General features: G+C 35.9%; 1 protein-coding gene across 3 annotated transcripts; it reads left to right on the forward strand.

Annotated features, from left to right (window-relative positions):
• The first annotated feature begins 7 nt into the window (after positions 1–7).
• Positions 8–23,287, forward strand: LOC117320785 (xenotropic and polytropic retrovirus receptor 1-like). 3 transcript variants are annotated; one of them, XM_033875285.1, is made up of 17 exons: positions 8–177; positions 1,483–1,575; positions 2,138–2,189; positions 2,579–2,680; positions 2,819–3,099; positions 3,621–3,722; positions 4,440–4,520; positions 5,265–5,343; positions 7,272–7,459; positions 7,715–7,894; positions 9,692–9,839; positions 10,580–10,774; positions 11,996–12,171; positions 13,080–13,213; positions 15,372–15,557; positions 18,453–18,554; positions 22,025–23,287. In XM_033875285.1, the coding sequence occupies exons 2-16, from the start codon at positions 1,507–1,509 to the stop codon at positions 18,526–18,528; spliced, it is 2,049 nt and encodes a 682-aa protein (XP_033731176.1). In that variant the 5' UTR covers positions 8–177; positions 1,483–1,506; the 3' UTR covers positions 18,529–18,554; positions 22,025–23,287. The 3 variants fall into 3 exon arrangements, with proteins under 3 accessions (XP_033731176.1, XP_033731168.1, XP_033731182.1); XM_033875277.1 differs by lacking the exon at positions 18,453–18,554; XM_033875291.1 differs by lacking the exons at positions 8–177; positions 1,483–1,575; positions 2,138–2,189; positions 18,453–18,554 and having other exon boundaries at positions 2,584–2,680; positions 2,824–3,099.
• Positions 23,288–24,445: the final 1,158 nt, after the last annotated feature.

A 24,445-nucleotide genomic window follows, 5' to 3' on the forward strand; every position in this document is an offset into this window, starting at 1 on the left:
AGGTGCTTTCCCACAATCGATGACGTAGTACGCATACAGTACCAGAAGAAGCAAATATTTACTTGAAAACAAAGGTTAGATACCCTTTGTTGTGTGTCATTAGACACATTTGACCGGAATGATCGACTGGATCTGTTGACGATATACCTGGGGGGTTTCACAGCCATCCTTATTATAGTAAGTAATGCATCGCATGACCTACAAATATATCTTCAATCTTGTGTATAACTTCATCAACTGTCATGCACTGCAGGGCTTTTCCAAAAAGATCCAATTCAGATAAATGTAATAAAAAATCAGCCTGAAAAGGAAGCTCGTTTATTCGACGGTGGTTACATTAAACTGCTTGCCCGAAGAAAGTATGCAGTAAATATAGTTTGTATAACATAGGATGTACATATAGCTGTATGGCTACAGAACAGCATAGAAGACACTAGTCTACTCAGTAACAAACTCCACACTAACTGGTAAGCGGCAATTTTTATTTTCTGATCGCTAGTGTATACAGTATAGGCCTAATTGTAATAGGAAAGAATGCCGGGCTTCGGACTAGTTACCACGCTCTCAATCAAAGCACACATACAATGTTATGCCACTAGGCTGTGAAAGGGAAAATATACTCTCCACTTTTACGTAATCAACTTTTTGTCTTAAACTCTATCTTAATGTTGACGACTTTTATTGATCCTGCACAGAACCTCAGAACTCTAAATAATCATTTAATGCTCTATTGTATGTCTACTATAACCTGAGTTGAGCTGCAAGTACACTATGTATGTGTAGCGGAACTGGACCATTCTATTATTGGCGACCAGGTAGCTCAATTGATAGAGTATCTGGCTAGTGTTAAGAGGTCCTGGGTTTGAACCCTGGTCTGGCAGTGCATTTTCCCACTCCTCTTACATTAGTGCCCGTGATCAAACCTTGTTTCAGTTGAGATGAATTCTTGACAACAGGGTATATACCGTATACCCGAACCTGCGTTGTGAGTTGTTAGGGCTTCAGGTTTAAAGACTTTAAAAGGTTAAAAAGGAGGGAAGAGTGAAGCAGAACTGGACAAGGTCAATCATCGGCGACCAGGTAGTTTAATCAGTAGAGCATCCAGCTAGTGTTCGGAGGTCTCGGGTTCGAACACTGGTCTGGCCATGCATTTTTTCACCTCTCTTACACATGCACCTGTTGACTGTCAATATAAATACTTTTACTCTGCGATCAGAAGTGTTAGTTACTAAACCAACTCAATGATAAAAACAAGTTTACACTTGACACAGTGTAGTAAGTTGTCACCAATTCATAGATAGTATAGTAATGTATTGTTGAAACTCAGGTGATCAGATTCGCAAATTTCCTGTCCTGCCATTGGTGAAAATTATACTTTGATACATTGTAAAAGGCCATTTCATCACTAAAATTACAGATGGTATTGGAGAATTCATATTTGATATTGAACCTTAATATCACTATAAATAATTCATATTTCAGAATCTGTAAGGAAAGCATAACAAAATGAAATTTGCAGAACATCTGGGAGCACACATCACTCCAGAGTGGAGGAAGCAGTACATCCAGTATGAGGTAATTAATCAACTAATTATGTCATGTATATACATGTATTGTCCTGGTGAAGACCTTGTAATAAGGTCAAAACTAGTAGACAAATACAGTAAACTAATTGGTAATGCTTGAGTATGTTACAGTTATTATCCCGCTCCATAATAAGTCCATAAAGTGGAACATTATAGTATACTAGACCATCACAGGGACAATGAGGTTGTGCTGTAAGATAATGTATCAAAGATTTACAAGTTTGCCAAGTCTTGGTTATCTAAGGACTACACTGTACAGAAGTGTGGACTTGTATTTAAACAATGATTTAAATCATTAAAGCTCAACTTACATAAAGTATGCATTGCATAATGTATGCATGTATGTATAAGCTGAGGAGTTTGTTCTCTTAACAATTTTTTTCTTACTTTACCCTGTTCTCTACTTATATTTACCGTACTTTAAATGATTTAAATTAACGGTGAAGACCAGTTAATTAAAGGTTTCTAGTGAATCTTGTTTTTCTTTTAAGAAGCAGTGCTTATTTTGTATGTTTTATTTTATATTATGTGTCATATGAACCTGTTTACAGGCTATGAAAGAAATGCTGTATGAAGCACAGGAGCAATCACCGTCCGCCGAAGGTACAATACCCAAATTAACTAAATACTCATACAATGATTGAAAGTGTTGAAATTCCTTACAGTATTTACATTTTATAGAACTTTGTGAAGACCTTTTTTTCATCAAACAAAATGTGTTCATAATGTTCACTGTGTTCGCATGTTTGATATGACTTTAGAGAATGATTATGATTTTGAATATGGTAGAAAATGCCGAATTTTCACTGAGGATTTGTCTGATTACTAATGTTCATATATGTTTCATTCTATTAGTGCTTCAAGGATTTTGATAGGTTTCTAGCAGTCCTTTAAGCTATACAATCATTTAAAATTTATTGTTTTGTCTGTAAGTGTTAATTATTTTTAAAATTACATATGACCCCTGTTAAGAATACTATGTTTGTTTCCAGTTACTGACCAGACTATCATACAGAGGTTTCTGGGCAGATTTGATGAGAGATTTTTCCAGTTTTGTGACAAAGAATTAGCTAAAATCAACACCTTTTTCTATGGTAAGATGGTATTTTGCCCATTACAAAAAAAAATGTTAGTAGCAGCTGAATATATTTTAGTGCTCTAATTTTGGTTACAACTTTAATTCAACTAAAACAGCTCTCTGAAATTAAATGTACATTTTTTCACTATTGAAGAAAAGATTTCTGAGGCTAACAGAAAGTATGCTAGCCTTAAAGCTGAGATGGAGACCTTCCATGAGCATGCTCACAAACCATCGACAGTGGGTCTGCGTCAGAGACGTGCCAGCGTAAAGACATTGTTCAAAGACAAGGAGATGAGTGGTGTGGCACATACACGGAAGCTGCATGATCTCAAACTGGCCTTTAGTGAGTTCTACCTCTCACTTATACTCCTACAGAACTACCAAACCCTCAACTTCACAGGCTTCAGGAAGATCCTTAAAAAACATGACAAGGTGGGTCACACAATCCAGATAGGATATGATTCAAGGGTCAAGTTGAGAGATAGGTCACACAGGTCAGGTCAGACTTCAAAAGAGCTAGATGTGAGGAAAAGGTCAAGATTCTGCTTTTGCTGTTAACATGTGACATGTGAAAATTGGTAACAAGTGTCAAGGTCAGACAATCCTCCTGCATTTATTTATAAATATTGCTTCTTCAAATATATTTTACCAAACCTACTATACTTATGTATTGTGGGAAATTATAGTGTTGTATACTGAATTTTTGGCTCTCACATTCTACTTTGTAAAGTTATGGTCTATTTTATTTTTTTGCTGCGAAATGTGTCTTCACGTTTTGTCTGTATTACTAGTAAAAGTTTGAACAGTTACATTTCCAATTCGTTATACAATGACTCTAAATTGATTCTGTATTGTATGTGTAAGGCATTTAATTACCAGTATACTTCTCATACAACAAAAATAATGGTAACCTGTCATTAGTGGAAATAGCTTTCAAATCTCTGCTACAACAGTTGATGTCAACTCAGAGGGGAACAGAATGGAGACAAGCTCACGTGGAGGCTGCACCTTTCTATACCAACAAGGAGGTCGACCATCTGATCACAGAGACAGAGGTGAGTGTTATTTAGGGGAACCGTACAGACAGATACTGGTACAGGGGCAAAGAGGTCAACCTGCTCATCACAGAGACCGAGGTGAGTGTTATTATAGGGGAACTGTACTGACAGGTATGAATACGGGGCAAGGAGGTCAACCATCTCATCACAGAGACAGGTAAGTATTATAGGGGAAAGGTGAGAAAGGTATTGGTACAGCGGCAAGGAGGTCGACCCACTCTTCACAGAGACAGAGGTGAGTGTTATTATAGGGAGATTGTACAGACAGGTATTGGTACAGGGGCAAAGAGGTCAACCCGCTCATCACAGAGACAGAGGTGAGTGTTATTATAGGGGAACTGTACAGACAGTATTGGTACAGGGGCAAGTTTATTGATATTATTATGAATGTGAACCAAAAGGATTCCAATACCATTTACTTCTTATTTAATATTTTATCAATATAAAATAATATTTTAAGTTAAAAATATGTGACTGTATAAATCCTGTATAATTGTTAAATGAATGGACAAAAATTATCTTCTAAGGCAGGTCATTGGTAACCAAATTTACAATAATGTCATCCTATGAGGATATCAACTTCTGGGTGATGCTATCTGAATCTGAAAATGAGTAAAACATTCAAAAACAGGAGATGTATCACAAAGAATTTCAGGAGTTATGCATGAGTCTTTGTAAACTCACAATCTGTATGTCTACATTTGGTGCTCACAGAACAGTGTGACATCGGATCTGGAAGGAGGAAACAGACAGAAGGCAATGAAGAGGCTGAGGGTGCCACCTTTAGGAGAAACGGTAAGTCTAAAACGTACACAAGTGTGGAAGCTTAAATCTTAGGTTGTTTCACTCAAGGTGTTTCTGGTCTGTCAGATAAATCTTAGGTTGATTCACTCAAGATGTTTCTGGTCTGTCCAGTGATATTGTCATCACTTTATCTGTCTGGTGCATTCATTTGTGGTAAGGTTTTTCGTATGAAGTAACACAATTCATACGTTTTTATCCTTTGAGACCAACTTCAATGTCATCATTACTATAAATATTGAAAGTTATGGAAACACATACACTTATTGATCTGTATTAACTGCCATCCATACATTTTGTCTCATTTGCTGTCAAATTTTCATGAATCATCATACATAAAAGTTAGCAGAATGGTTCATGTTTCAGCATTTGACACTGAAAATCAGTATTCTATAAATAGAAAAATTATTATACCTTGACATTGTTTTGGTGGTGTCTTTGTTTGTGGACTAATTTTCATCATTGAATACATAGGTTAAGTATCAATATGGCTTAAATGGGTTTACATTATAATGATTTACACTAAAGGTTTATTCCAATAATGCTTTCATTTCCGGAGTTTTCAGAAATCTTATTTGACAGGGGATACACATTTTATAGATATCCTCTACATCTGACTTTTAGATTCCTGTCAGACAGGCTCTGGTATAAGTTAAACAAAGTGTAAGCATTGGTGTTACTTAGATTTCTTCAGTTGTTATTTAGAAGTTAATTATAAGATCTGCTATTTTGTTGCAGCAATCACCTTGGACAACCTTCAGAGTGGGGCTGTTTTTTGGATGGTTCTCAGTGATGACAGTCGTCCTGGTGCTAACAGGTAAGTTTGTTGTCAGCAACAATGGCCGTCCAGGTACAGACTTAAAAGTTTGTGGTCATGCAGTGATGACTGTCTTCCTAGTACTGACTGATAAGTTTGTGGTCAGTGATGACTGTCGTCCTGGTACTGACCGGTAAGTTTGTGGTCAGTGATGACTGTCTTCCTAGTACTGACTGGTAAGTTTGTGGTCTGTGATGACTGTCGTCCTGGTACTGACCGGTAAGTTTGTGGTCAGTGATGACTGTCATCCTAGTACTGACCGGTAAGTTTGGGGTCAGTGATGACTGTCGTCCTGGTACTGACCGGTAAGTTTGTAGTCAGCGATGACTATCGTCCTGGTATTGACTGGTAAGTTTGTGGTCAGTGATGGCTATCCTAGTACTGACCTGTAAGTTTGTGGTCAGTGATGACTGTCGTCCTAGTACTGACTGGTAAGTTTGTAGTCAGCGATGACTATCGTCCTGGTATTGACTGGTAAGTTTGCGGTCAGTGATGACTTGTCCTGGTACTGACCGGTAAGTTTGTGGTCATTGATGACTGTCATCCTAGTACTGACCGGTAAGTTTGTGGTCATTGATGACTGTCATCCTAGTACTGACCTGTAAGTTTGTGGTCAGTGATGACTGTCGTCCTAGTACTGACTGGTAAGTTTGTAGTTAGCGATGACTATCGTCCTGGTATTGACTGGTAAGTTTGTGGTCAGTGATGACTTGTCCTGGTACTGACCGGTAAGTTTGTGGTCAGTGATGACTGTCGTCCTAGTACTGACTGGTAAGTTTGTGGTCAGTGATGACTTGTCCTGGTACTGACCGGTAAGTTTGTGGTCAGTGATGACTGTCGTCCTAGTACTGACTGGTAAGTTTGTGGTCAGTGATGGCTATCCTAGTACTGACCTGTAAGTTTGTGGTCAGTGATGGCTATCCTAGTACTGACCGATAAGTTTGTGGTCAGTGATGACTGTCGTCCTAGTACTGACTGGTAAGTTTGTGGTCAGTGATGATTTGTCCTGGTACTGACCGGTAAGTTTGTGGTCATTGATGACTGTCATCCTAGTACTGACCGCTAAGTTTGTGGTCATTGATGACTGTCATCCTAGTACTGACCGGTAAGTTTGTGGTCATTGATGACTGTCATCCTAGTACTGACTGGTAAGTTTGTGGTCAGCGATGACTATCGTCCTGGTATTGACTGGTAAGTTTGTGGTCAGTGATGGCTATCCTAGTACTGACCGGTAAGTTTGTGGTCAGTGATGACTATCGTCCTGGTACTCGCAGGTAATTTTGTGGTCAGTGATGACTGTTGTCCATTTGTTTATTATCATTAAAAAATAGGTTTAGTCCTTAGCATCAGAATATTGTACAGTAAATTGTTAAACCTTCATTTTTTCTGGACTGAAGGACTGGTGAGATTAGTATCTGTCTATCCATTAACCAAATGCTACTTGTTCAGATTGGCTGAATGGATTTTGATCATGTGGTCTGGAGTAATAAAGGTTGATGGAAATGTCGTGTTAAATGAATGGATGGTCTAGTTTCTTCTTCTTCTGTATGAGTAGGCCGACCAAATGTATAACTGGAGCATTTGTAGATTGGCTAAAAAAGAATTAATGTTGTATAATGTTTGAGGGACAGTGACAAATGGAAATAATATCAAAATAGAGTTAAATTGATAAAATCCTTCTTGTTCTGAACAGATGAGTGGAGGAGGAACTCAAATGTTGTATTAAATGAATACTTGTACTGTTATATTACTACATTGTATACTAGTAGGATGGCTGCTGAAATATCAAAGTAAATCATGCAGGCTCTAAGGGTCTCTTTTTATTGATATGAATATTTATTTGTTCAATACCATAGCAAACAGCTAAATTTCAATCAGACAATCCTGCACACATATGATGTAAAATCTTCATATTATGTATATGGCAGCTGTTTTCTCTGGCCACTCTGGGAAGTGGGAGCCAGCCCTGAGGATGTATCGCGGGATGTTCCTTATTATACAGATGATTTTCCTGCTGGGAATCAACACTTACGGCTGGAGGTCATCAGGGGTCAATCACGTTCTTATCTTCGAGATTGACCCCCGACATCATCTTTCTCATCAACAACTGTTAGAGGTAAAAATTGAAAATAAGACTTTTAATGTTTCGGCAGACTCTTTCGTTAAAGATACAATATAAAATTTGTAATATTATTTTGCTACTGTTAGTCTCTATGACATACTTGATCAACTGTTCCCTTGAGAAACCTTGATACAAACTTTGTACATTCAATTTGTAGATGATGTAATGTAATGAATCATTTACTACCTTTAGTTGGTGTGATTACAGAATCGTTCAGTGTGGTGTACAGAATTGTTTACTTCCTTACAGCTGGCGTCCTCCCTGGCGGTACTGTGGGCTATCAGTTTGCTGTGTTATTTCTTCAGTGATACACTCCACATTCCAGCGTTTGTGTTTCCGCTGTCCTTAGCTGTATTTGTGTTGATCTTCCTCATCAATCCTTTACCAATCCTCCATAAAAGTTCACGTATGTGGCTTCTCACTGTTTTGGTAAGTGACATTCCCCAAGGTTCGCAAAGTTTTGTGTAAACCTTAATGTATAACGACTTAAAGATGTTATGAGAAATATACAGGCATTCAACTCCTATGGTATATAATAAACTAATGAATAGTTATCACATTTATTAGCTCAACTGGACCGAATTGATTTTGACCAAATTTGGTCAGAAACATCCTTGGCGGAAAGGGATCAGATTTTGCATAAATGGTGACTCTAACCCCCAAGGGGCCGGAGAGACAGGGCCCAATAGGGGAAATTGAGGCAATTCCTTTAAATCGCTACTAGTCATAAAGTTATGAATGGATTTGAACCAAATTTGGTCAGAAACATCCTTGGGGGAAGGGGAACAGATTTTGCATAAATGGTGACTCTGACCCCCAAGAGGCCAAAGGGGCGGGGCCAATAGGGGAAATAGAGGTAATGCTTTTAAATAACTACTAGTCATAAAGTTATGAATGGATTTGATCCCAATTTGGTCAGAAACATTCTTGGGAGAAGGGGAACAGATTTTGCATAAATGGTGACTCTGACCCCCAAGGGGCCAAAGGGGCATGGCCCAATAGGGGAAATAGAGGTAATGCCTTTAAGACGCTGCTAGTCATAAAGTTATGAATGGATTTGATCCAAATTTGGTCAGAAACATCCTTGGAGAAAGCGAAATAGATTTTGCATTAATGATGACTCTGATCCCCAAGGGGGCAAAGGGGTGGGGCCCAATAGGGGAAATAGAGATAATTCCTTTAAATTACTACTAGTCATAAAGTTATAAACGGATTTGAACCCAATTTGGTCAGAAACATCCTTGGGGAAAGCGAAACAGATTTTGCATTAATGATGACTTTGACCCCCAAGGGGGCAAAGGATGGGGCCCAATAGGGGAAATAGAGATAATTCCTTTAAATGGCTACTAGTCATTAAGTTAAGAATGGATTTGAACCCAATTTGATCAGAAACATCATTGGAGAAAGCAAAACAGATTTTGCATTAATGATGACTTTGACCCCCAAGGGACCAAAGGGGTGGGGCCCCATAAGGGAAATAATGGTAATTCCTTTAAATCGCTACTAGTCATAAAGTTATCAAAGCATGTTGAAACTTAGAGAGTCTGGACTTCATTATTTCTTTAAAGCAGTTGGGATCCCCACACTATATCCATATATAGCATTGTTTGAGGTTGACAAACAAAACGAATTGAACATGAACATTATTTTGGCATTTGGTCAAATCCAACCAGGTGAGCGATACAGGCCCCATGGGCCTCTTGTTTTTATACGCTATCATAGATACTCCCATGTTAGCAAATCTGGATTGTATTTCATTTTAAATTGGCTGATTAGAAAAAGAATTATCAATATCATGTAGACCTTTGCAATTATTAGCAAATATTTACACAAACAACTTTAACATCAAAATTGGAGAGTTGATAGGCAAGTAAACTATATAAAAATAATAACCTTTTTGAAATGTTTAAACAAGACAATACATAATTATATGTAATTATAAAAATGCTTTCGAAAAATAAAACTCTTGTTGTATTTAAAGAAAACTTTGAAAATGGTCCGTTTGGAGGGATGTGTTTTATTACCTGTCACATAATATATTAGTGAGTTTACTTATGGCAAACAGTAGATAACAAGTGTGCTAAAATAAAGCCACATCCATAGTCCTATTTTATGACATACAATGTTCATAACTGATTTCAACTTTTCCTAAAAGTGCTTACCATTAGAAATTCCCTGACAGTGTGTAAAGTGTAGATTTTCACCCTGATCCATCTTTATTCACAGAAGCGGATTTTTCTTGCACCGTTTTACAAAGTAGGATTTGCTGACTTCTGGCTGGCTGATCAGCTTAACAGCTTAGCCACAGTTCTACTTGACTTTGAATTCCTCATTTGTTTTTATGCCTTTGAAGTGGACTGGCTCTACAATAAATGTAAGTATCCTATTATGTCCAAACTGCTCTGTTCTCTTGTTACACATAAAACACTACATATTTTCTGAATTTACACACATATCTGATCCCTATAATTCTCTTGTTACACATAAAACACTACATATTTTCTGAATTTACACACATATCTGATCCCTATAATTCTCTTGTTACACATAAAACACTACATATTTTCTGAATTTACACACATATCTGATCCCTATAATTCTCTTGTTACACATAAAACACTACATATTTTCTGAATTTACACACATATCTGATCCCTATAATTCTCTTGTTACACATAAAACACTACATATTTTCTGAATTTACACACATATCTGATCCCTATAATTCTCTTGTTACACATAAAACACTACATATTTTCTGAATTTACACACATATCTGATCCCTATAATTCTCTTGTTACGCATAAAACACTACATATTTTCTGAATTTACACACATATCTGATCCCTATAATTCTCTTGTTACACATAAAACACTACATATTTTCTGAATTTACACACATATCTGATCCCTATGATTCTCTTGTTACGCATAAAACACTACATATTTTCTGAATTTACACACATATCTGATCCCTATAATTCTCTTGTTACGCATAAAACACTACATATTTTCTGAATTTACACACATATCTGATCCCTATAATTCTCTTGTTACGCATAAAACACTACATATTTTCTTAACTTCAAACATATCTGATCCCTATAATTCCAGCTCCTGGAGTGTGCACTATGAATAAGTATGGAATCCGTGCTGTTGTCAGCTGTCTTCCTGCCTGGTTCCGATTTGCCCAGTGTCTCCGTCGTTATCGGGATACCAAGCTTGCCTTCCCTCACTTAGTGAATGCTGGGAAATACTCTACAACATTCTTCTCAACAATTTTTTCAACATTGTACAAAGTGCAAATTGGTAAATTTAAAAAAATCTATAGCACTTAATTAGTATCTATTAGTCAGTATTTATTACAAGTGGTATATCAACCAAACTTTCATAACTTAAGTATCTAAAGAGGCTGAATCTGACAATATTTCATGCTTGATTGATCCACTATTAGAGTTGTTGATGCTGTGGTTGGTTAAAACCAGTGTTGAAGTAAACATGCACAAGAACTACACATGACCAACGTTTCTTAGGATGCTTTAGTGTATAGCGTGTGACATGGGCTATATGACCCATATATGATATTTGACCCCTCGCTGAATTTGAACTTAAATTCTGGTTAACATTTTGTAACGTCATTATTAAGCTAAGTTGGTAAGAATCAAACAGGAAGTCAACTGACTTATTTGGTCAAAGGTCATCAAATGAAATGAGAAGGTCAATTTTTGTATATTTTTGCTGGGCTGTCAGGTAAACATTTTGTGATGACATAAAAAGCAAACTTTGTTACAGTCAAACTGAAAGTCATCGAAAACTGAAGATCATAAGGTCAAAGGCGACAGCAAATTTTGTTTATTTTCAACTGCAATATTTTTTTGTTATGACATAATGATGTTAAGTTTTTAGGATTGAATCTAGAATTTCAACTGAGTAAAAGTCATGGTCATTGAGTGAAAAATCATGGTCAATTTTTATATTTCTATAAAAGATTTTGTCCTGAAAAAAGAAACTTGATTGGAAGTACATGAATCATTGAAAAAGTGTCAAGGTCATCACCAAGTCAAAGTTTAAGGTTTTCTTGACCTACAATCCAATGGGGAATATCAATCAGGAATACAGTGTTCGATGCCATTCTAACTAAACTTATCTGGCTGATAATTCAGGGGGTTGAATGAGCTATGTTAATCTTTCATTTCTCTATGTTTTGGTTCTGTGCACAAGGAAACCATAGTGTAAAAAAAATCATGATTTAGCCTTATTTGCTTCCCCTATCCTCCTTTCTTCAATACTAGTATGTACATTATATAATTTGAAGTAATCCAGCCTTGGATAAATCTTTGAATGCTTTTATACTAATGGTACCTGTTAAAGGGACATAACTCAGTAACACACAAATTCAGTAGTGTCTATAAAATGGTTCTCAATCTGGTCTTGACTAAAACTTATTGTTAAAGAGTCTATATGTGTTACCATTTACACTGTACTTATCTCATTTTTAAGGACATTTTACTGATTACACTGTTTATACAGAACTGTATGGAGAGGAACAGCGTCAGGCCAACGTATTTTTTTACCTGTGGATTGCAGCGTCTGTCATCAGCACCTGTTATACACTGACCTGGGACATAAAGATGGACTGGGGTCTGCTGGACAGGAGTGCTGGGGAGAACGCATTCCTTCGTGAGGAGATTGTATACGCCTACAAGGTAACTGCTTGTACAGATTGTAACGAGTAAGAGTTTACAGGTGGTATAGCAAAATATATTACTTTGTACTGTATACAGTGGTCAATACACTATAATGTGTTCAGGTTATACAGATATTACACTATAAAGATGTATACACAGTGGTCAATATACTATAATGTGTTCAGGTTATACAGATATTACACTATAAAGATGTATACACAGTGGTCAATACACTATAATGTGTTCAGGTTATACAGATATTACACTATAAAGATGTATACACAGTGGTCATTACACTGTTATGATTTAAGGGTATACAGATATTACACTATAAAGATGTGTACACAGGTTATACAGATATTACACTCTACAGATGTATACACAGTGGTCATTACACTGTAATGTTTTAAGGTTATACAGATATTACACTATAAAGATGTGTACACAGTGGTCATTACACTGTAATGATTTAAGGGTATACAGATATTACACTGTACAGATGTATACACAGGTTATACAGATATTACACTCTACAGATGTATACACAGTGGTCATTACACTGTAATGTTTTAAGGTTATACAGATATTACACTATAAAGATGTATACACTTGGTCATTACACTAGTGTTTTAAGGTTATACAGATATTACACTATAAAGATGTATACACTTGGTCATTACACTGTAATGTTTTAAGGTTATACAGATATTACACTATAAAGATGTATACACTTGGTCATTACACTAGTGTTTTAAGGTTATACAGATATTACACTATAAAGATGTATACACTTGGTCATTACACTGTAATGTTTTAAGGTTATACAGATGTTACACTATAAAGATGTATACACAGTGTTCATTACACATTTAGTTTGTAGGTTACTGTGATTTTGAGAAGTTATTCTCGCTATGACATTGTTTCAGGCATACTATTATTTTGCAATGGTGGAAGACTTTGTGCTGAGGTTTGCCTGGACATTAACTGTGTCAATAGGAGAAGGAGGCTACTTCCCAGGGGAGGCCCTCAAAACACTGCTGGCATCTTTAGAAGTGTTTAGGTAAGTAAAGAAATGTGAGCTCGAGGTCACCATGCAAATCACTAAGCATACTAAGGAAAAATATTAATTAATTCTATACATTTATTCTTGACCTAGGAAAATAAATTTGTGATGATCATGTAGATTGAGCAGGTGTACTAACACAAATGAGACCCTCAGAAGTGTCAAAACTGAATCAGCTACTGTGTGTTTTAAATATAAGCTCATCTATTTGAAGAACAGGTGGATTTATAAATTCACCTTGGGCTATACATATGTGTCATTGTTCACAAGTTTTTAGCCCACCATCATCAGATGGTGGGCTATTCAAATCGCCCTGCGTCCGTGGTCCGTCGTCCGTCCGTCCGTCCGTCCGTCCCTCCGTCCGTCCCTCCGTCCGTCCCTCCGTAAACAATTCTTGTTATCGCTAATCTTCAGAAAGTACTGAAGGGATCTTTCTCAAATTTCATATGTAGGTTCCCCTTGGTGCCTAGTTATGCATATTGCATTTTGAGACCAATCGGAAAACAACATGGCCGACAGGCAGCCATCTTGGATTTTGGCAATTGAAGTTTGTTATCGCTATTTCTCAAAAAGTACTGAAGGGATCTTTCTCAAATTTCATATGTAGGTTTCCCTTGGTGCCTAGTTATGCATATTGCATTTTGAGACCAATCGGAAAACAACATGGCCGACAGGCAGCCATCTTGGATTTTGACAATTGAAGTTTGTTATTGCTATTTCTCAGAAAGTACTGAAGGGATCTTTCTCAAATTTCATATGTAGGTTCCCCTTGGTGCCTTGTTATGCATATTGCATTTTGAGACCAATCGGAAAACAACATGGCCGACAGGCAGCCATCTTGGATTTTGACAATTGAAGTTTGTTATCGCTATTTCTCAGAAAGTACTGAAGGGATCTTTCTCAAATTTCATATGTAGGTTCCCCTTGGTGCCTAGTTATGCATATTGCATTTTGAGACCAATCGGAAAACAACATGACTGACAGGCAGCCATCTTGGATATTGACAATTGAAGTTTGTTATCGCTATGTCTCAGAAAGTACTGAAGGGATCTTTCTCAAATTTCATATGTAGGTTCCCCTTGGTGCCTTGTTATGCATATTGCATTTTGGGACCAATCGGAAAACAACATGGCCGACTGACAGCCATCTTGGATTTTGACAATTGAAGTTTGTTATCGCTATTTCTCAGAAAGCACTGAAGGGATCTTTCTCAAATTTCATATGTAGGTTTCTCTTGGTTGCCTAGTTATGCATATTGCATTTTGAGACCAATCGGAAAACAACATGGCCGACAGGCAGCCATCTTGGATTTTGGCAATTGAAGTTTGTTATCGCTATTTCTCAGAAAGCACTGAAGGGATCTTTCTCAAATTTCATATGTAGGTTTCTCTTGGTTGCCTAGTTATGCATATTGCATTTTGAGACCAATCGGAAAAACAACATGGCCGACAGGCAGCCATCTTGGATATTGACAATTGAAGTTTGTTATCGCTATTTCTCAGAAAGTACTGAAGGTATCTTTCTCAAATTTCATATGTAGGTTTCTCTTGGTTGCCTAGTTATGCATATTGCATTTTGAGACCAATCGGAAAACAACATGGCCGACAGGCAGCCATCTTGGATATTGACAATTGAAGATTGTTATCGCTATTTCTCAGAAAGTACTGAAGGTATCTTTCTCAAATTTCATATGTAGGTTTCCCTCGGTGCCTAGTTATGCATATTGGGACCAATCCGAAAACAACATGGCCGACAGACAGTCATTATCGCTAAATCTTAAATTTTATATATAGGTTCCCCTTGTTTGAAATGTACTAGCTATAGAGGGCTGTTTATGAAAATACACAGATTAGTAAGACTTAAAGGAAGGGAAAAGTAGAGAAAAGATCAATCTGACATGGAACCTATAAAGATCATTCAATGGTGGGCGCCAAGATCCCTCTGGGATCTCTTGTTTCTGGAAGTGCTTAACTACATGTTTATTTGTACCAAACTTTTGTTCAACATGGATGCATTACCATAAAACCGGGAAGTCAGATACATGATTATTAATCTACTGGATTTGTATACAATCTTGGGTTTTCAGGATAATGTTGATAGTATTCTTATTAAGTTCTGAAAGTATATTTTGTAATTTTGCTTGTACTATATTCAGACGTTTTGTGTGGAACTTTTTCCGTCTGGAGAACGAGCACTTGAATAACTGTGGTCAGTTCCGAGCAGTGCGTGACATCTCCATTGCGCCAATTGACTCTAATGACCAGGCTCAGCTGGAAGACATGATGGATCAGGATGACGGAGCGTACACATATCGTTCAGAGCGTAAACGACTCATTGGCAAGTAAGTATTGTTACATTGTGTTGTATGGATCACTGTCAGAACTACATGTTAGTATATAGCTTATCGTTTTATGTAATTTTTGTACTTTTTTTAATTCTGTTGATTTGTTGGTTTATTTGTGGTGATGAAATACAGATGTAATATGTTATATCACTCCCCATCACTGTTTTCTGTGTTTTTAGCGGGGCTCTCATATCTAACACATCCACAGTGTGATATCGTTTGTCTTGATACACAATCTAATATCTAATTAGAAATATACTTTGGCCTCTCTAAAGGGATATATTTACTATAATCATCCTTTAATCTTTACAATGGAGAACCTTTATTATCAATTCCCAATTCTCAAATTGTGACCAATATGGACACTGCCCATGATAGTGTTCCAGAAAGATAGCAATCTCTTAAGTTTGTAAGATAGGTAACAATCCTCTGCTACATGTGATAAGTCCAAACCATTGCCATATTCTGAGTAATAAGAGTTTACATATGTTTTTAGAATTTCATTAGACATCAGTTCGATTCATGCTTAGCAATGATACTGGTAAGATAAAAACTTGTTATTTCAAGATCTATCTTGTAAATGTCACATACTCTATCTGGTAAATACCAAGTCTTAGTTTGTATAAAGAACTGTACATAAAACTCCTACAGTGTAGATTTATATATCTGATATATATGCTTCTGTTATATTAACATGTATAGATATTTAAATTTTATTCTGTAATTATAATGGTGTACCTTACAGCGGGTTATTTTCCTGGGTCAAAATGTTCAGGATTTTCATATAGAACAGAACAATTAGATTTAAACCCGTGAAAATTTCATGTTTTGGCAACAAGAGGATATCTTTACTGCTTTACTTTTTTTGTTGCTTGCAAACATTTATCCACAGATAAACTGATCCCAGTAATGACAAATGATATGATGACAGTCTTAATCTATCAAAATATCGCGATCACATCAATAGCCTGCAGATTGGCAAAGATATCATCCCCGTGAAAATAACCACCTATGAATATTTTACCTTGTAGAATATTTCTTGGCTTTAAGTTTGTACTTACCAGAATGACTCAACAGTTTGTGCTTAGTTGTACTGAGGACCAACATTGACACAATTTGATACTTAGCTTTACTTTAGCCGTATTGACAACTTGACAGTCAACTTTATCCCAACACGTTAACTGTAGAGAGCCATGCCAGCTAAAACTCAACAGTTTTAAGTTGAACGGTGTGATACATCTGCTTTGGCTATGGTAACTTTCCTAAAATAAATATTTCTTTTGACATTTTTATCCAAAAAGATGTGTGAAGTCTCTAAACACAAGATATAATCTTTTGCGTCTCCAGGGACAATGTAGTGAAGATAGCTATACTGTAATTGTTGTGTTTGAGAGACAGCTATACTGTAATTGTTGTGTTTGAGAGACTGGAAGTGGCCGATTGGGTCTGGTAAAAAGGGTTTCATTTGGCATGGTTTATGAACTAACATCATGCAGTTATTTAGTTTTTATACGTTTGAGATCATTACCACAAAATTGTTTAAGGATAAAGGTAATGAATTTCTAATCTGATATGTTGAAGACTAGAAGTTAACACATAAAACCTGTTTTTCTACTTTTTAAACCCAGCTGGTCCCCTCCTACTAACAATGTTAACTGTTTGGGTACTATTTGTGACATTCTGTATGCAATACTAAGGTACTGTTCTGAGTTTCTATATGTAAAACTAAATTGTGATGTTTTAGATCGAGGTACAATTGGAATTGCTCTATATATATATATATATATGTTTGATATTTAGGTACTACTTCTGATGTTCTATTATACAATGTATATATTTAGGTACAAATTGTGATGTTCTATATTTAGGTTCTACTTGTGACGTTATATAATATGAAAGTTCTACTTATTATTTTTTCTATATAAAGGTACTACTTGTGATGCTTCTATATTAAGGTTCTTCTAATCTATATTTAGATTCAACTAAATGTACTTGTAATGCTCTGTACTTGCAGACAACTTGTAATGTGCTATATCTAGATATATACTTGGGGAATATTTGTGATGGTCTATATAATGCTGATCAGCAGAACACTGACTATAGTGAGGGAGAAGGAACCTAGCTTTTATGACAGTTTTGTCTCTTTTCCTGTTTTTATAGACAGTTTGTCCAGAAAACTATAGTTTTCACCCAAACTTTTCAAAGCTTCACTGACATAGTCGTCATACACCGAGGAAACGGGGTTTTTTTTTTTTGCGTTTTTTTCCCCTATCCTATGTTTGTAGACAGAATCTTGTCCAGAAACACTTAACACATTTTTTAATTCTAACTTTTTGAAACTTATGTAGTTGGCACACATGTATACTGAAGTTGTGGACTTACTACACATTTTGTATTTTCATCTGCTATTTTACCCCATTTATCTTGATCAATCAGTGTTTAGGGCGAGTGAAAATCAGGGTCAATTGGGGAGCAGGTGGTATAAGTCATCCTGGCAAATTTTAGTTGTCATTGTTACTACGCTACCTTTATTAGACTGACTGGATCTTGTGGAAGCAGGTACTTGATAGGAGGTGTTATTGCGGTCATTATTCTATCCACACTGGAATAGCAGTTAACATACAGAAATGTTGTTAGTGAGTAAGAGGATAATGTTATTCATTTAGATTACTGGAATAGCTTCTTGACCATTTGCAATATCCAAAACATATTAACCACTTTCGACAGGCAAAAAAGTATTTCTAATGACAGTATTCAAGTATTGGAAATAGAGCAGTGCAGATCTTATGGGACTCTTGTTTGTATCCAGTTTTGACAGGTAAACTGGGTGTGACTCCTTGGTAGCAGTATCGTGTGTAACCTCTACTGTATCAGAATGTTAATTACTTTCAGCAAATCATCGACATCATTAGGTCGTCGCCGTTCCTCAGTCGCACTGCGACTTTTTGATCAGCTGGTGTGGGATTAGTGTGATCATTATTGATCACAAGTCAGGTATCGCACAGTTTTTATGTTGCACCTTAGTTACAATGTCAACCATCCATCATTAAGCCTTGACCAAGATCATTTCTAGTCCCACATTTAGTCATGACGAGATCATTTCTAGTCTCCATATAATCACGGCCGAGATCATTTCTAGTTCCTATATAATCACAAGATAATTTCTAGTCCCTATATAATCGCGACCAATATCATATCTAGTCCCCCATATAGTCATGGCCAAAATAATTTCTAGTCCCCCCCCCCCCCCCCCCCCATATAGTCACGACCAATATCATTTCTAGTCCCCTCCATATAGTCATGACCAAGATTATCGCGACCAAGATCATTTTAAGTCACGCGACCAAGATCATTTTAAGTCACTAAACAGTTCTCCATTTAGTCACAACTAAAAACATTCATATACAGTTTTCCATAATGCAGTGTGTACATTATGACCTTGTCATGAAGAGTGAATGGCCTTTGTCAAAGTGATGGATGGTTGAACACTATACCTACCTATTACCAACAACTTGGCTCAAGGATGCATAAGTATATAATCACTTCTGGCTTCACGTAGAACCTGCATGAATGTATTCTGTTGAGAAATTACCAAATTATCTCCCTCAGATTGTGCATGACCACGTTACTTACATATCACCTCATCTCATCTCATGTGCTTCATGGCTTTCTGCCTCTTCTATCTCTGCTTCATTGCTATGTACAACAGATATATGTGAGAAACATTTAAGTGTAAACTTTCACCCAATTATAGAATGATAGTTATAAAACATCCAAGTATGAAAAGGTGTACTTTGAGATGTAATGAGCAGATCTACATCTATCTGTTGTTGGCTTTGAGGCTCTTACAAAAGATAACAAGCTTAATAGCATTTAGTCTATGTATTTCTTATCAATCCTGCTTTACACTTTCAGCTTATTAATGGTAGCCAGTAGAAACCTGGCTAGTAGAGGTTGATGGTGGTTTGAATGTTTCTGGGATATTATTATCAAATCATATTTTTTCACATTTTCTGATTAAAAATTGTTTCCCAATAAAAAGCCATATTGAATTGTCAGGCAAAAAAAAAGGCTGGTTGACTGAATGTCTCTAAAAATAAATAAATTATGAATTCAGCCCATTGGTATTGTCCAACAGTGTAAAATATTTTGCATGCTTTTGAAATATGGCAAGCAATAACTTTGTGAGGATATTGAATTATCATAAGAATTAGTGTATTGAATGCATTTTAATGTATTAGTTTACTTTAAATTGTGTGGTGTTTAAAAGATGTAATTAAATATTCACAAATCCTACAAAATCAAATTGTGTGGTGTTTAAAAGATGTAATTAAATATTCACAAATCCTACAAAATCAGTCTCTACCCTTACATGTATAAGTGTTACTTGCATTCATTATTCAAGATAAAAAAGTCATTTTATGATAAAACTATTACAGTCTTAATAAATGGTTTTATTACCCTGAAAAAATACCATGCTCAATATTTAGTTTTTTGCCCTGGTTAATAAAACCATTAATCAACTTTATCAAAAGGCTATAATTATTTAGTGTCTAACATCATATCTAACAACTAGTATATTTGTATAAATATTTTATATGGTCTCATGTGACCTTTTCCAATCGCCTTTTGTCGGTCATTATGATTAGTCCATCCCTAAACAATTTACATTTTTTACCTCAGAAATTTGTGAACCAATTTTAATGAAATTTAGGTAATCTAAGGGTCTTGAGGTGCTTTATAAAAGTTTTGAATTTTATTAACCTGAGATCTTCTGTTTGCCCCTGGGGAGGGGGTAAAGTTTCCTATAGTTTATATAGGGAAATCACAATTTCCAGGACCGAAATGGGAAATATAGAAAAATTCTCTTTAAAATTCTTCTTCTGTAGAAATGAAGGGATTTGATCTATATCAGGTCTTAATTATACTTAAGTGAAGGGGAATCAATTTGGATAGGAAATAAACAATTTATCTGACCAGAAGTCAAGGTCACAAGCCATGCTCAGAGTCAAATTTTGTATCTTTTCACTGGTTAAATTTTTTTTAAGACATTATGAAACAAAGTTGGTTAGAATTAAGCATCAAATCAACTTACCAAAGGTGAAGATCACTGGGTCAGAGGTCAAGATTAAGGTCAGATGTAGTATTTTTCTCTGAAGAATATTTGCTAGGATATTATGAAGCAAAAGTGATAGTAATGATACATCAATAAATTTATGCCCATGTTAAAAGTCTTAAGTTTACTGGATCTAAAGGTTAAATTTTCTTGTTTCAAGTTTACTAGGTCCGAGGTCAAAATTTCTTATTTCATTGGTGAAAATGACAGTATGAAGAAAAGTTGTGTGGGATTAAAGACGATATCAACTGATAAAAGTTCAAGGTCATTGGGTCAGATTTCAAGGCCATATGTTTTGGAAGGTCAAGGACATATCTGATATCTGACAATGGTCTGGATTTGATCAAAGCAATCAAACTTTACAAATGAGTATTATACTGGTATATGTACATTGTATATGGAGATGGAAAGAAACCTTAGCAATATGGGTAGATTGCTTCTTGGTAATGGTAGGGAATAGCCATGATGGACCCTTGCTGACTTCTCAGTATTCTAGTTTGCCTTTAATCTTATTTGGAACCAGAACACTAAATTTAGTTAAATGGAAAAAGTCATCAAAAATACATGGTACTGAGAGGCAGATCCCGAAATGAGAAAAGTATCTGTATGTATAACTTGAGAGTGCTTTTCCATAATAAGTGAAATATCTAGGTGAGTGATACATGCCTTATGGGCCTCTTGTAATTGCATAATCTCTGTATGTACATTTGCCTTTAGTAACATGATAAAGAAAATTGAAACAAGTCAGATAGCAATAATATATATAGTATATTACCGGGTACTTCTTTATGAACCAAACTCATGTTGGACTTACAGAACTATGAATACAGTGTATATGCCACCATTTGACAATGTGGTACAATTTGCAGTAGCTAGGCCTCAATTAACAGCTTTAAAGACTTGTGAAGCCATTTAGTTGTTCTGATTGTAAAGAGGAAACATTTACCGGGTCATCAATCACATAGTAAAATCATTGTATGCACAAGCTGAAGCATACACTCCTCTCAATTGCTACATCACATTTTTTCTGCAATTTGATTATCCGTGTCTTTTCAAAATAGTGCATATAATGCAGGTAAGAAAATGGGTAATTTTATTCAAACATGAGAATCTATATTACATGTTTTTATATGAATGATACAGTATTCTGAATTGATCAACTTCTCTTCTGGTGCTTCCTATCTTGTCAGTACTGGTCGACTGGCTGACATAAATGGTACATTGTAGCTACAGTACGTAGTTTAATTGTTTTCATATGCTGGGTACATATTAAAGGGTTAGGGTGATATTTTCTACAGTTAAGGGTTTTAGTACTGTTTATTACCTCATCTGTCCTTGTCTTTTAAAGGACCTCTAAAAAGGACAAGGGAGCAGCATTGTGGGTATTTGGTGACGAGACCATGGAGAAGATCCCTTGGAAATACAAGGGAGTGTGACAACTTTACGAAGGAGAATGACAAAAGGGGGAGTAACTCTACCATAACTCCCATACCCAGGGTATGTGATAATCAGACAGCAGTAAATCAAGACATTCTTTGTGCTCAGCTAACCAGATATAGCGTTATCTTGCCCTTTTACTTACTCAGTTGAATAAACAAGAACTACATTGTAGTAGAAAGCAACTTTTATGATACGGATATATCTTTATAAAGCCAAACATATTTTTATATATGCAGATTTGTAACTTGTACCGGTTATATTGGAAGTTTTGTTCTGTTTGATATCCTGTTTATGTAATGTTATCCATTCCATATCATTTATGGTTGAATACTTGTTTTAGTGGAATTGTACTGTTGTATTGTAGACAGTCTTGAAGCCATGTTATTTATACAGATCAAGTTTAAATTGTAGTCAGATTTTGTTTTATCTGTTATTCCATAATTGTGTTCATAAAAGAATTTTTTATTATGAATATGGCAATTAGAAAGAATGCATAATTAATGCAAACATGATATCATGTTAATCTATTTTTTAATTTTCTGCAAGGTTTCATTGTCTTGTACCAGTATCAGATTTTATCATTACAAAATAGGGTATTGTAGGTATTTTTACATTAAATCCTAATTTTTATTTTCACGTGTACCCAAATCATGGCATTTGTATATTAGAACACATGACACCAGAGGCTGATATCGTTGGCTTATTGCCTTCAGTGTGGATGTAAATCAATGATACCAGAGAGTAGCTGATGTATGAATGTTCAGTGTGGGAAGTGATGTATGTAAGTTTGGTGTTGATACAGAAGATATCATTTTTATGAATGTTAGCCAGATTTTAATTGTAATGATAGATCCACAGCTTATCATTAAGGACCAGGTGAGTGTCACATGTTTGGTGTCATTTAAACTCTTAGTCCTCTTGATTTTAATAGAGACAAAGCATTTTTACCTGTGATACCTATGAACTTTATATTAAAGGTCGGCACAGATAGATTTGCCCAATTAAAAGGTGTAAATGCCTTACATACAATGTATGTATGTGTTTACATATAAGATGTATTGCATGAAAACTTTGTTAATGCTAATATAGAAATATTTGTTAATGTTTTAAAGAGAGTTGAAATCTGTTGAACTGCAAATAAAATCAAATCATGAAGAATGTTGAAATGATATTGATGAATTATTAAGATTGTCCTTTAACATAGTATGTGTACCTGGGCCCAGTTGTTCAAAAGGAGATTAGCTTTATCACTTAATTGGTGAAAACCTCATTTCTCCTTCACTTCAAAACCAGTGTGTTTATTTCTTAAGATAAACAGGTAGGAAGAGGCTGAGGAGTGTCAGTTTCATAAAATTTTGTCAAAGTTAGTTGTACCGGTAATGTTTTCATTAGGATTTCAAAATTGTTGTTTTTAAAACTGTGATTAACCCTAATCCCATTTGAACAAGTAGGCCCTGAGCCAGTGAGGTTAATTTGCCTTCTCATTTAATCAAAGAAGTTACTTCAGACTTTAAAAAAATTTAAGTCAATATAAGCTAATAAGTGAAATTATGAGTCTGTTCTGCTCAGGTGATCAGTTATTTGAGAAACAACAAAATTCACTGTAAGACCTTGAATTTGGGTCAAGGATATTTCTTTTTAGCCCACCATCATCAGATGGTGGGCTATTCAAATCGCCCTGCGTCCGTGGTCCGTGGTCCGTCCGTCCCTCCGTCCGTCCGTCCGTCCGTCCGTCCCTCCGTCCGTAAACAATTCTTGTTATCGGTATTTCTGAGAAAGTACTGAAGGGATCTTTCTCAAATTTCATATGTAGGTTCCCCTTGGTGCCTAGTTATGCATATTGCGTTTTGAGACTAATCGGAAAACAACATGGCCGACAGGCAGCCATCTTGGATTTTGACAATTGAAGTTTGTTATCGCTATTTCTGAGAAAGTACTGAAGGGATCTTTCTCAAATTTCATATGAAGGTTCCTCTTGGTGCCTAGTTATGCATATTGCGTTTTGAGACCAATCGGATAACAACATGGCCGACAGGCAGCCATCTTGGATTTTGACAATTGAAGTTTGTTATCGCTATTTCTGAGAAAGTACTGAAGGGATCTTTCTCAAATTTCACATGCAGGTTCCCCTTGGTGCCTAGTTATGCATATTGCAATTTGAGACCAATCGGATAACAACATGGCCGACAGGCAGCCATCTTGGATTTTGACAATTGAAGTTTGTTATCGCTATTTCTGAGAAAGTACTGAAGAGATCTTTCTCAAATTTCATATGTAGGTTCCCCTTGGTGCCTAGTTATGCATATTGCGATTTGAGACCAATCAGAAA

The sequence above is a fragment of the Pecten maximus genome, chromosome 2 (assembly GCF_902652985.1).
Source record: "Pecten maximus chromosome 2, xPecMax1.1, whole genome shotgun sequence".
Taxonomy (NCBI): Eukaryota; Metazoa; Mollusca; class Bivalvia; order Pectinida; family Pectinidae; genus Pecten; species Pecten maximus.